This window comes from Erinaceus europaeus, chromosome 2 (genome assembly GCF_950295315.1).
Source record: "Erinaceus europaeus chromosome 2, mEriEur2.1, whole genome shotgun sequence".
NCBI classification, from domain to species: Eukaryota; Metazoa; Chordata; class Mammalia; order Eulipotyphla; family Erinaceidae; genus Erinaceus; species Erinaceus europaeus.
In genome coordinates this window covers 122119375-122132711 of record NC_080163.1, presented here as the reverse complement: position 1 = coordinate 122132711, position 13337 = coordinate 122119375, and the positions used below count along the sequence as shown (strand labels likewise).

At 45.6% G+C, this 13337-nt stretch overlaps 1 protein-coding gene across 6 annotated transcripts in view; it reads left to right on the top strand.

The window, feature by feature from the left end:
* Nucleotides 1-227: 227 nt before the first annotated feature.
* The window catches only part of ATP2C2 (ATPase secretory pathway Ca2+ transporting 2), a 75295-nt gene continuing 62185 nt past the window's right edge, over nt 228-13337 (top strand). For 4 of the 6 annotated variants that reach the window (XM_060185093.1, XM_060185089.1, XM_060185090.1 and 1 more), the window contains exon 1: nt 336-472. Coding sequence is in view for 2 of the 6 variants with exons in the window: in XM_060185092.1 (XP_060041075.1) it covers nt 374-472 (99 nt within the window). In the remaining 4 variants the exon portion in view is untranslated. Of the gene's footprint in view, nt 473-13337 lie in introns of all 6 variants that reach the window. The other 2 variants (XM_060185092.1, XM_007528365.3) reach the window with 1 other exon arrangement.

Below are 13337 nucleotides of genomic sequence, written 5' to 3'. Positions count from 1 at the left end.
TAGGTGCTGGTGACAAGTACAGCTCCAGGTGACTCTCATGATCTAGCTGGTCTGAGAAACAGCCCAAGTTCTAAGGCTCCCTGAGCCGCCACTTCTTCCTCTCTCCACTGACAGAGGAATCTCCGGGAGGGCGAGCTCTCTGCGCCCAGGAGCCAGGTGCGCAGAGTACGTCCTGGCCTGGTGCGTAGCCCCGCCCATCAGGGGCGGGGCCTCACCTGCGGCGGCAGGTAGGCGGCTACCTGGTAACCCAGGCCTGGCCCTGGAGGCTTGGGCTAGCGCTTCCAGCCCCGGCCTCGCCAGGGAGCGAGGGACGCAGACTGGACCGGCGGCCGGGGGACGGCAGGCTGAGTCGGGGGGCCCCCCTCCGCTCACCATGGTGGAGAGACGCTTCTCTAAGTTCCTGCAGAAACTCTCCTTGTCTCGCTTTGGCCACCAGTACGAACCGCTGGAAGGGGGCGAGTTGGAAACTTTGGTGAGTCTGGGTGTCCCGGCATTGGACGAGCGATCCGTGTGTGACCCACCTCCACCGCGAACCCCCTGGAAGGCCCCCTGGGCGCACTGCGGGCTGCTCTGCGCGGGCAAACCTGCCCCCTTCCTCCCTAGGAGGAAGCCGTGCTCATAGCAACGCCTGCTCTGGAGTTTCTCTCCCGGCAGAGCTTACTATTTAACCCTCACTCCGTATCCCATTTTGCAGATGCGAAACTGAGGCCCCGAGAGAGGTGAAGTGTGGGTCCTTATAGGATACACAACTAGCACAATGACCTTACTAAAAACTTAATCTACATTTCTCTTGGCTCCGGGGAATTTGAATTCCTGGGTTTCCAGATCCAGGCTGCTATGCGGATTTATACAAGCTGCTTGAATCGGAAAACAAATGAAAGCTACAAAGAAAGAAAAAAAAAAGTCCTACAAACATTTCAGCAATAATGGTGAAAATCATAGCGTGACTTTCTCAGCTCTTCAGTGTGCTGTTGAAAAAGTAATCAGAGTTGTATGTATTCAGGGAGAAATCAACAGGATTCAGATTAAAGTCCTTCCATTGGGGGAAAGCAAAATTTGTTGCAGATACAAGAGAGAGAAACAAATTTCTGCAAAAGCATCCTGTGACCCTTGAAGGGTTTCGTTCTGGTTTGTCTTTCCTACTAAGCCTAACTGGTTATTCCAAAATAAAATGTCTACACTAGACTTCTGAGTTCAGAAGAATATAGCTGTAATGACCTTTTGACTGGAGGAAGAAAACCAGTTAAATTTGCTTTTGAAATTTTGTCTTTATTGAAGCAGCCTTGGTTAGTAATACAGTATAGCTCTCAGGTGTATAGACTTATGTTGGACTTTTGTATGTGCATCAAGTTTACTACCAAAAGCCCATCTGGTGGAATTTAATGCCACTAGATTCATTTTTTCTTTTATTCATTTATTTGTTTGTTTGCTTGTTTTTACCAGAGCACTGCTCAGCTCTGGCTTATGGTGGTGCAAGGGATTGAACCTGGGACTTTGGAGCCTCAAGCATGAGAGTCTCTTTGCATAACCATTATGCTATCTACCCCCGCCTGGTTCACTCTTTTCTTTTTCTTTTCTTTTATTTTAGTAGTGGTTTAATAATTATCAACAAAATTGTGGGATAAGAGGGATACAATTCCATATAATACCCACCACCAGAATTCCTCATCCCATCCCCTCCATTGGAAGCTTCCCTATTATTTGTCCCTCTGGGAGTATGGTCAAAGATCTTTATGGGGTGCAGAAGGTGGAAGGTCTGGCTTCTGTAATTGCTTCTCTACTGGACATGAGCATTGACAGGTCAATCCATACCCCCAGCCTGTTTCTATCTTTCCCTATTGGGGTTAGGCTCTGGGGAGATGGGTTTCCAGGACACACTGGTGAGGTTGTCTGCCCAGGGAAGTCAGGTTGACATCATGGTAGCAACTGAAACTTGGTGGCTTGAAAAGCATTAATATATAAAACAGAATAGAGCAGATGAGATTTGGGGTTTTCATGTTGGAAGAAGCTAAGAAGTCTATTTTAGGTATATTCCAAGTGGTCCATGACTTTACTAATTTTTGCCTGAGTCTGACAAGCTAACATGCAGGTGAGCTAGAGGTATTGTCTGGACAGATTATGCCAGAGTTGGGAATAGGACTAGAAATCTGGATCAGGGCAGAGAGTACAGGTTCACTTTTTAATGAAAAAGATCAGCTGGGGGGAAAAAGAATTTAAAATATTTACTCTTCTCCCAAAGAACGACAGTAGTCAAAACATAATAGTCATAGGACTCTTAAATTTGTGCATTTGAATAGTAGCATTTTGCAGGTGGATGTTGACATAAGATTTCTGGTGTTAGGGTGAGAGATCATGTAGTGTGCAGTTCCCAAATAATCTCTTTTTTCTGAATTGAAGGGTCTGTTACACATGGTTTCAATAGAGTTTACTGGTTTTGTCAGAGACCCATTTGAAGATTTTTTACTTAGTGATTTAATATTGATTTACAAGATTATAAGATAATATGGGGTATTATTTCACACAGGTCCTATTACCAGAGTTCTATGTCCCATCCCCCTCCATTGGAAACTGCAGTGGTTCTCCCAAGGTCACTGATATGAGCTGATTCTATAACTATATCTATATATCTGTTTCCCCCTATTTTCCAGCAGTCCTGCCTTATCTTCCTTTCTAGTTCACCCCTGCACCAATTACTACTTCCACGTGTTGAGACTCATTTTTTTCTTTCTTTTTTTTTAAGATTTTATTTATTTATTAATGATAAAGATAGGAGAGAGAGAGAGAGAGAGCAAGAGCCAGACATCACTTTGGTACATGTGCTGCTGGGGGTTGAAAACTCAGGACCTCATGCTTGAGAGTCCAATGCTTTATCCACTGTGCCACCTCCCGGACCACAAGACCCATTTCTTAAGAACAACATATTCTGTCAAAGGAGTGGGGAGTTAGTGCTGACACAATTGCCTTTTCCACATAACATTTCTTATTTCTTTTTTTTTTATTTTTTATTTAAGAAAGGATTAATGAACAAAAACATAAGGTAGGAGGGATACAACTCCACATAATTCCCACCACCCAATCTCCATAGCCCACCCCCTCCCATGATAGCTTTCCCATTCATTTCTTATTTCTTATTTGTCTTTTGACTTTTGCATTGAGCAGTGTGTTTCACAAACACTCCTGATAGGTAGTTGATTTTCATCCAATTCAATAGGATGTCCAGGTGTGCCAGGTCTAGGGATGGTGGAGCAGGAGTAGTCAATGGGGTCAATTTGATGTCTGCCCCATAGAACGGTCCATTCCCACAAAAGTTATTCAGGGGCACCCTCAAGGTTTTCAGGTCTTCTTCACCCTGTAGGTGTTTAGGGTGGGGGGGGGGCGCTCATATGCCTGGATGTGGATTACAGTATTCTTAACAGCACCCCAAAAGGTTGTGTTATAATTTGGCAGGGTAGAATCACGTGTGACCCTAGCAGCCAGGGTGCAAATACAGCTGAGAAACAAAGTATCCTGTCTTGTGTAAACTCCAGAAATCATAGTACAGAAATCATAGTGAACAGGGAGGGGCTAGGGACCTGTTTCCAGCTCCAGGCCCCTCATTTAAAAAAATATATTTTATTTATTCATTTATTGTTTGATAGAGACAGAAATTGAGAGTGAAAGGAGAGGTAGAGATGGAAAGAGAGAGAGAAACCTGCAGCCCTGCTTCACCACTTGTGAAGCTTTCTTTTGCAGATGGGGACTAGGGGTTTGAACCCTGGCCCTTGCACACTGTAATGGCCCTTCATTTTCTCTCACTGACATCCTTCAGTTTAAACATTTTTCTCAAGAAAACTTGAGTAAGAAGCAAGGTGTGCTTACTGGGTTGTGTTTCCAACAGCTGTCACTCTTTTCTTCTGAGCATTCATTCGTGGTATGTTTGGTACCAAGGAGTCTCCAGCCACTCTGCCAGGCACTCATTAAAGATACTGATCAATACTGAGAACTTGCTGTGTCTTTCCGTGAGTCTCTCCACTCTGAAGGTGGCTTTATTCCTGTAATCATGTCATTGAGGGGACCAGGTCCCAAGAACAACTGGACACAAACCAATGTTCCTATGGAGGGGATATAGTCAGCAGAGAAGCCAAGTGATGCTCGATCTGAGATCCAGCTATTCCTGGTCTGATGAAAGTAAAACAGAGTGATAGGGACAGGAAGGACCCCACATGAGGAATACCAGAGCTCAATTTTCATAACTCCAAAAATTACCATTCTTATACATTTCCATTAGAATAGCAAGAAAGGTATCTGGGGAGACCCCTGAATTCAACTACTGGGAAAGAACAGCTGACCTGGATGTTGGGTAAGGAGTATGTCAGACCAGAAATTCCTGCTCCTCTGATGACTCGATGCCAGCTCTGGAAATTATCTCTGACCCTGCAGCTCCCATCTCTTAACTGACCGGCTTGGCTCCACCCAGGGCTGCTTCCCAGCTGGTACATGATTCACTGTCTTGAGACTCCAAGGTAAAGACATAAGTGGTCCCAATTCACTCAGCCCAGACTCAGGACCACCACCATGTGTGGGACCAGAGTGGGGTGGGGAATGGATGCACATATACATTCTCCCCAGTGCTTTGTCTAGGGAGCAGAAGGAGTGTGTGGACTGTGGAGCATAATCAAGGTGGACTGTTTGATGAAGGGTTATTTAAGATGCATAGGAGTAGCAGCAAAAGAGTTTGCTGAGCAAACACAAGGCGGAAGGAGAGTTTTAGAAGAGGGGAAAGGTTCAGGAAGGCATGAGGAGGGCTTTATTGCTAGGGCACCAGGGAGCCTCTGGGGTTGAGGTCAGAGTATGACAGCTCTTCTTTTATTCACAGATAGCCAAAACACCAGGAGCACAGCACATGAGGCAGACACTCTCAGACTGTGGTTTACAAGCTCCCCTTTGGGCTTCTATAATAGAGGGAGTTCTGAGACTTATTTACACACACACTCTTAAGTGAAAGGATACACATGTGCACATGCACACACACACACACACACACACACACACAGATATTAAGAGTGAGGAATCCTGACTTGGGTCTTAGACACACACATGTACACATCATTAACCTGGTACACACACATGCCTCCTAATGCACAAGTCCTAAACCTAAGATTTACATACACATGTCATTTGTAGTGTTTCTCCAGAGGCTGTATTGTACATGATAGAAAGAAGCAGATCAGGGAGTCTGGTGGTAGTACAATAGGTTAAGCACACATGGCGCAAAGTGCAAGGACCTGCATAAGGATCCCAGTTCGAGCCCCAGTTCCCCACCTGCAGGGGAGTCGCTTCACAGGTGGTGAAGCAGGTCTGCAGGTGTCTATCTTTCTGTCCCCCTTGCTGTCTTCCTCTCCTCTCTTCATTTCTCTCTGTCCTATCTAACAATGATGACATCAATAACAACAACAATAATAACTACAACAACAATAAAAACAAGGGCAACAAAAACGAAATAAATAAATAAATATTTTTAAAAAGAAAGAAACAGATCATCTTCATAAAGAGCATGATCACACTCACACATCATCCGTTCAGTAGTTCTTTTACTATTCACTTTTATATCTTAAGTAAAAGGGAGACCAGAGCACAGATCTGCTATGCCCAGTGCTGAGGATCAAACCTGAGGCTTCATGCATGCTAGTGCAGCACTCTGCCAGCTGAACCTCCTCCCTGGCTACAGTGGTTACCTATATTCACTCACGTTACATTAGTCTTATCTCCTTGCATTCTTTGAATTTTGATTCTGCCCATATTTGCACTGACAAGATTTAATGACACTGACTGGACTGGCTGGAGATCTTGGAAAGAAGGTCGCCCTGGGCACTGTGGGAAGATTTTCTGCATAGAATGTCAGCTGGCCCTGGACACACACAGATTCATCCCAGTCCCAGCATATTCTCCTAAAATCATCCCATGGTCAAGCTGAGGTTGCTGTAAGTGACAGTGATGAGAACAGAGCAATTTCGCAAATGTGCACTGCCAGCTCAGACATCCAGGGTCTGGGGGGTTGGCAGGGTACTAGGTACCTTCTTCAGAGTCTGGAAGAGGGAGGGGGCTGTGTTACCAATGAATGCAGGCTCCAAAGGTGGTTAGACAGATGCAGAGAAATGCTACTCCCTCTTCCTCCTCCTCTTTTTTTTCTCCTCCTCCTCATCCTCTTTTTCTCCTCTTTTTCTCCTTCTCTCCTCCTCCTCCTCTTCCTTCTTTTTAAGATTTTTTGGCAAGAGAGAACACCAGAGTGTAACTCTGGCACATGGGATTCTAGGGGTTGAACTTGGAATCTCATGCTTGAGATTCCAAGGTTTTATTCACTACACCACCTCCTGAGCCCCAAAATGCTACTTTTCTACTCAAAGTCTGACGTTCTGTTTACCTCCCAACTCTTTTTTTTAAAAAAATACTTATTCCCTTTTGTTGCCCTTGTTGTTTTTTATTGTTGTAGTTATTGTTGTTGTTATTGATGTCATCACTGTTGGATAGGACAGAAATGGAGAGAAGAGGGGAAGACAGAGAGGAGGAGAGAAAGATAGACATTTGCAGACCTGCTTCACTACCTGTGAAGTGACTCCCCTGCAGGTGGGGAGCCGGGGACTCGAACCGGGATTTTTACGCCAGTCCTTGCACTTTGCACCACCTGTGCTTAACCCACTATGCTGCCGCGCAACTCCCTACCTCCCAACTCTTTTCCCAACTTTACATGGGGGGAGGTGGGGACTCAAAGGGTGTGCTTACAGCTGCCTCCAACAAGAAGAGAAATATTTTCATGTCTGTGAAGCTTCATCCCCACTGCCAGTGTTGAAGATTTAGCTGGGGCCAGAGAGGTAGGTCAGCAGGCAGAATGTGCCCCACAAGTAGAATGTGTGCTATGCCACATGTGAGGCCCTAGGCTAGACCCCCCTGTACACATGGACAGCACCAAGGGATTTCCATGGATAGTGGAGTGGTGCTTTGGTGTCTCTTCTCTCTCTTTCCCCCCCATTTCTCTCTCTCCCTATCTCTCAAAGAAAAAAGACTTACCCAAGAGAATCTTTTGTCTGGTTGTAATGGTTTCTGCTATAAGGATTTGTGTTGCCTTTTCATATCATGTGTTTATTATCACATTAAAAATAATATTTAAAGTATGATATTCCTTTGTTAGGGCTACTGTAACAATGCCCTGCAGAACTGGGGGTAAAAGCACAGATGTTTGTTCCTCTTGATGTGGAGGCTAAGGCCCAGAGGGAGATGTGGAGGCTGGGGTCCAGATAGAGGCAGGCGAGGCTCCTCTGAGACTCTCTCCTTCCAGTGCATGTCTCTCTGTGTCGTCCCATGGCCCTGCTTCTATGTCTGCCTGTGTCTTCATTTCCTTATATAAGGACACCCCTGATATTGGACTCAGACCACCTACATTACCTCATTTTATCTTCATTGTCCCTTTAAAAGGCCTGTCTCAGGGCTGAGTGGTAGTGCATCTGGTTGAGCGCACATGTTACAATGTGCAGGGACCTGGGTTCAAGCCCCTTGTCCCTACCTGCAGGGGGAAAGCTTCACAAGTGGTAAAGCAGGGCTGCAAATGTCTCTCTGTCTGCCTTCCTCTCTGTGACCCCCTTCCTTCTTGGTTTCTGGATGTCTCTAGCCAATAAATACACAAAGATAATTAAAAAAAAATTTTTTTTTAAAAAAAGGCCTGTCTCCAGATGCTGTATGAGGTCCTGGGGTGTGTTTTCAATATATGGATGGAGGAACACTCCTTGTAGAGAATACTTTGAAGGATTCTTGGTGGGGATCCATGGGCACATGGATGCTGTGGGACTTTCTGTGAATGTTCAGGCTCTCTGAAGCCATGTCCCTGGGCAGGAAGTAGGTGGTGTATTTCACCCAGCCTGGCACCCTGCCCAGTGAGCTCCTGCTGAAGGGACAGAGTCCAGCAGAGCACATGGGAATCCCACCTCGAAACTTCAGTACATACAAGGAAGATGTGCTCAAGGTAAATGAACCTAGCATCCTGGAGAGGGGGCACAAAACACGCAGAAGACAGGGAGGCTCAATACATGATACTCAGCTTCAAGTCAGTGACCCCAGGTCACCATGCTAATGAGCTGGCCCCAGGGTCTTCCCCCATGTGCTCTTAGGACCTGTGCCTCCCCAGAGAGAATCAGTTTGGGAAATATTGGCTGGAAGACAACCCTCCCTTTCCTTCTTCCTTTCTCTCTTCTTTCCTGCCACCAAGGTTATTCCTGCTATGCCTAAAGACTTCTGGTAGAGGGGGGGAGGTAGATAGCATAATGGTTATGCAAGAAGACACTCATGTCTGAGGCTCTGAAGTCCCAGGTTCAATCCCCTATACCACCATAAACCAGAGTTGGGCAGTGCTCTGGTCTCTCTCTCTCTCTCTCTGCATCTCTCTCTCACTCTCTCTCAAAAAAAAATAAATAAGACTTCTGATAGACTCTTTTTTTTTTTCTAAATAGGAATACAGGGGAGACAGGGGAAATAGGGAGACAGGGGAAAAGATAGAGAAGGGGAGATACCACACCACTGCTCCCATGTTCATGAAAACTCCCTTTTTGCATGGTGCTCCCCCATGATGGTCCCCACACGTAATAAAGTATGTGCTCTTCTGGGTAACCCAAGAATGTGTAAGACCTCTGAGCGACCCTCCTGGCCCAATGTTCTGTTCCTTATTTCTGAGAGAGAGAGAGAGAGAACGAGAGCAAGAGAGAGCACAGAAGAGAGACACCACAGCACCATTCTACCACCCATGGTGTTTCCATGTGGTGCTGGAGCTTGAGCCTAGGGCTTTGGGCACAGCAGTGCATGTTCTGTACCAGATGAATTGCTTCCCAGCTCTGGAAGGACCCTCCTAAACAGACGACCTTGGTTTATCACATAGGAGGAAGTCAGGAACCCAAAATTCAAACTCATGGTCCATTATTTATTGTCTATGTGAGTCTAGGCAAATTACTCAATCTCTCCACACCCGGATGTCTTTAAGTGAAAGTGGTGGTGTTCTTAGGATGAACCAATAAAAGTGCCAGGCTTGCTTCCTGGTTTGAGATTCTAAATCAGAGCCTTTCATTGGATTTTGGCAGAGATGAGGTTAGGGGTGTGTAACAATCAGCACTTCTCTGCATACAAGCCTCCCAGCAACTGTGGTGATAAGGAAAGCAAAACTGAGAGAATGTGTTTCAATCTCTTTGTACCATGCCTGGTTCAAAGCACAATGATGACTTTTATGAAAACTTCATTGCTCACTGTCTTGTCCCTGACCTTGACTCAAGAGCTACAACCAGTACAGAAAAAGGGCTCCATGGTCGAGGTAGGACCAATAAAAAAATGCACTTGTGGGGCCTCTTCTTGAGAAGGGGGGAAGAATTTTAAGCCTTCTGGAACCTGCCTCGGGAGTAAGGATGGGGTTGGGTCACAAGCACCAGGTCAGGAATCAAAGTAGCAGGCCAGTTCTTACCTTTAATTTCTGACCTCTCAGTCTATACACAGACACTCACAAACTTTGAGGATTCTTCCTTTAGATCAGCTCCCTCTCCACTCCACCCCCCCAACCTGGCCCTTTGCCCCCTTGCATTGTGGGGCCAATAAGATGAGTTCTCACAAGTCCACCATGCAGGTAAGTTTATGAACTACAGTTCTGGACAATGAGGTGTCTTGTTCCTCTGACATTCATTCAGCCAGGCTTAGTAAGCAAAATATCATTCCTACTGAGGGGCACTTACCTGGTGAGGGTGACAGTCACTAAATAATCACAAGAGTCAGTAGTGTCTAATTGTACATCCAAGGAACATCCCATGAAGGAAAGCAGCACAGGTAAGAAAAGACTTGTGAGATAACCTCTGTGTGGGCTAGTAGTGGAGGCACAAGTGTGGCTGTCTGAGTGCTTCCCAGGAAGACTTCCTGGAAGAAGTGACAAGGATTTGGGAAGCTGAGGCTTGCTCTTAAGCTGCATATACTCCTATATTTGTCATATTTATTTATTTATTTATTTATTCTTTGTCTCCAGGGTTATTACTGGGGCTCAGTACCTGCACTACAAATCCACTGTTCCTGAAGGCTGTCTTTTTCCCTTTTGTTGTCCATTGTTGGTGTTATTATTACTGTTGTCATCGTTGTTGTATAGGACAGAGAGAAATGGAGAGAGGAGGGGATGTTGGGGGGGGAGAAAGATAGACACCTGCAGACCTGCTTCACCACCTGTGAAGCAACCTCCCTATAGGTGGGGAGCCAGGGACTCGAACCCAGATCCTTACACCAGTCTTTGAGTTTTGCACTGGTCCTTGTGCTTTGTGCCATGTGTGCTTAGCCCACTGTGCTACTGCCCGATCCATTGTGTTTTAATTTTTTTTAATTTATTATTGGATAGACTGACATTGAGGGGGGGGGCAGATAGAGGCAAAGAGACATAGAGACACTTGTAGCCCTAACCATTGTGAAGTTTTTCCCCTGCAGGTGGGGAACAAAGGGTTGAACCTGGTCCTTGCTCACAGTAATGTGTGAGCTTAACCAAGTATGCCACTGCCTAACCCTAACCCCCTATTTGTCATGTCTGTTTTTTTACATCAACCACATTTGGGGGGGGAGGAGCTAATGTTTTACATTCGACAGTAAATACAATAGTTTGTACATGCATAACATTTCTCAGTTTTCCATATAACAATACAACCCCCACTAGGTCCTCTGTCATCCTTCTTGGATCTGTATTCTCCCCCCACCCCACCCCAGAGTCTTTTACTTTGGTGCAGTATGCCAATTCCTGTTCAGGTTCTACTTGTGTTTTTACTTCTGATCTTGTTTTTCAACTTCTTCCTGAGAGTGAGATCATCCCATATTCATCCTTCTGTTTCTGACTTACTTCACTTAACATGAATTTTTCAAGGTCCATCTAAGTAATCGGCATCAGCCACATTTTGCACACATCCCCTCCCATGGTCTCAGTCAATATTCCCTAGTCAAACTGGCTTGCCTCCTCCAATCTGAAAGGTGCCTGTGTTCAGTGGAGTTCAGCAGGGAGCTAGTCCCATTTAGCTACACTGCACTACTGTACTGTCTCTCCAGTTTCAGATCCCGCCTCCCCAGACTGCCCCTCTCCCAGTGCTCTCTTTCTTTCCACCAGCAGATTGCAATGTGAGTGACAGTTTCCCTGCAGAGACCACTGGGCTCTGCTAATGTTGGCTGTTGCTTGTCAACTCTCTTTGATGAGTCAGGGATTACATGTGTTTTTCTTTCCTTCCCTGGTTTCCTTTTCCTGTTTTAAAAGAAGCAACATTTCCCTTTTGAAACTGATTGGGGGATTAATGTTTTACATTCAACAGTAAATACAATAGTTTGTATGATATATATATATATACATATATACATATATATGTACATATATATATACCACATTAAACATGTTCACATTGCAAACTTGTCCTCAGCTTCCCTCTACTGCCTTGTTTGCCTCCTCATCTCCCTCACAGCCCACCCTCCCGCCTCTTCCAGCCCCTCTTCAGTCCAGTGGGCACCAAGACTGTTTGCTTCTACCTGTGAACCTACACTGGGTGGGTCCCTTCTGTAGGGAAGGTGCTGTCACAGCCTCATCACGTGGGTTAGGAGGTCTCTGCTTGTTTGGAGCTATGATGGCCAGGTTTGCACAGGATGCCCAGATGTGTGTGAATTTCAGACAAATGGGAGTCCATTTTCCGGATATGTGTTTTGTCTACAGTATTAGGCATTAGAAATCCCTGGAAAGCCTGTCTTTTAATTTTAGTTTTATTTAATTTTGTTGCTGCCAAGGTAATTACTACTTGATTCTACCACTCCCAGCCCAGCAGACCTGTTTCTTTTCTTTCTTTCTTTTGTTTTTTCAGAGGGAGAGAGAGAAAGAGAAATAAGGAGAGATATTGCAGCATGTGGTGACCAGGGACTTGAATCCAGGTCTACTTGAATAGTTAAATGTACACTCTATTGTGTGAGCTGTCTCCTGGCCCTTAGAATCCTATCTTTTTATTGGCAGAACCTGGGAAGTCTAATGGAAACCCTCGTTCTTGGAGCTGCTAGAGAGCCAGTGCCAGGAGCCTTGCTGCTCATGCTCACCGAGTGACTCCCTGGGGCCTGGGGCTCTGTGCTTGGGCTCCCAGGATCATGGTTTCTGACAGCATCCATCTAGAGTCCACTTTCCACATGGGGAAACTGAGGCATTGGGGTAGTTTTGGACAAATAAATTGAAGAACTAAATATACACGGTCTTTAGAAAAAGGAACCATTAGCATATAACTCAGTGTTTAAATGAGATGAATGCCCCCCAACTGCAGGGGAAGGCAGAAAAAGTGGGTGCTGCCTCCCCCAACCCAGGGTGCTCAGGCTCCCGGACTGTACAGTGAGCTCACACTCATGTTTTTGGCCAAGTTACCTTTCAGCAAGAAGTCTTATTTGCCCTTGATGTTTCCCAGAAGCTCCTGCAGGCTGAAATAGCAACCCGAGCAGTCTGTGTTTGATGAGAGTCCTCTAAGATGCCCTTGCTTCTGGGAAGTCTCCTTGGGGCACACTAACTAAGCCATCCTGGCCATGGCATGTAGGCCTGGACTGTTGGCCTTAGGTAAATAATACTTTGGGGTCAGGAAGAAGACTCCCAGCCACAAAAGGCCACAGAGTGTTCTTCTAGGTCCATGAAATATGCCCAAGAGATAGATAGATCTGTCAAGTCAGAAAGACTGATGGGGGCAGGAACTGGGGGTGATGACTGGTTCATGGATACAGGTTTCTTTTGGTGGGTGATGAAATGCCTTAGGACTAACTGGAGGTAGAGGTTGTGCAATACTGCAGAAGCACTGAATTTGGCCACTGGTCTTTTTAAAGGTTCCCTTTATGTTCCATGAATTTCACCTTGATGCAAAAAGAACTTTTTAAAAAGGGAAGCCCAGGGGGAGTCAGGTGGTAGCGTAGCAGGTTAAGCGCAGGTGGCGCAAAGCACAAGGACTGGTTTAAGGATCCCGGTTCGAGCCCCCAGCTCCCCACCTGCAGGAGAATTGCTTCACAGGCAGTGAAGCAGGTCTGCAGGTGTCTCTCTTTCTCTCCCCCTCTGTCTTCCCCTCCTCTCTCCATTTCTCTCTGTCCTATCCAACAACAATGACATCAGTAACCACAACAAGGGCAGCAAAAGGGAAAATAAATAAATATTGAAAAAAAATAAATAAAAAGATTTTTAAAAAGGGAAGCCCAGAAAAGATGGGAGTGTGACACCCCAAAATCAGGTTTAACAGGAAGCAAAGAGTTCCAGGTGCTCCAGGGGATCCTTGACCCTAATCAGGAGGCAATGCTTTCAAACTGCTGCAATTCAA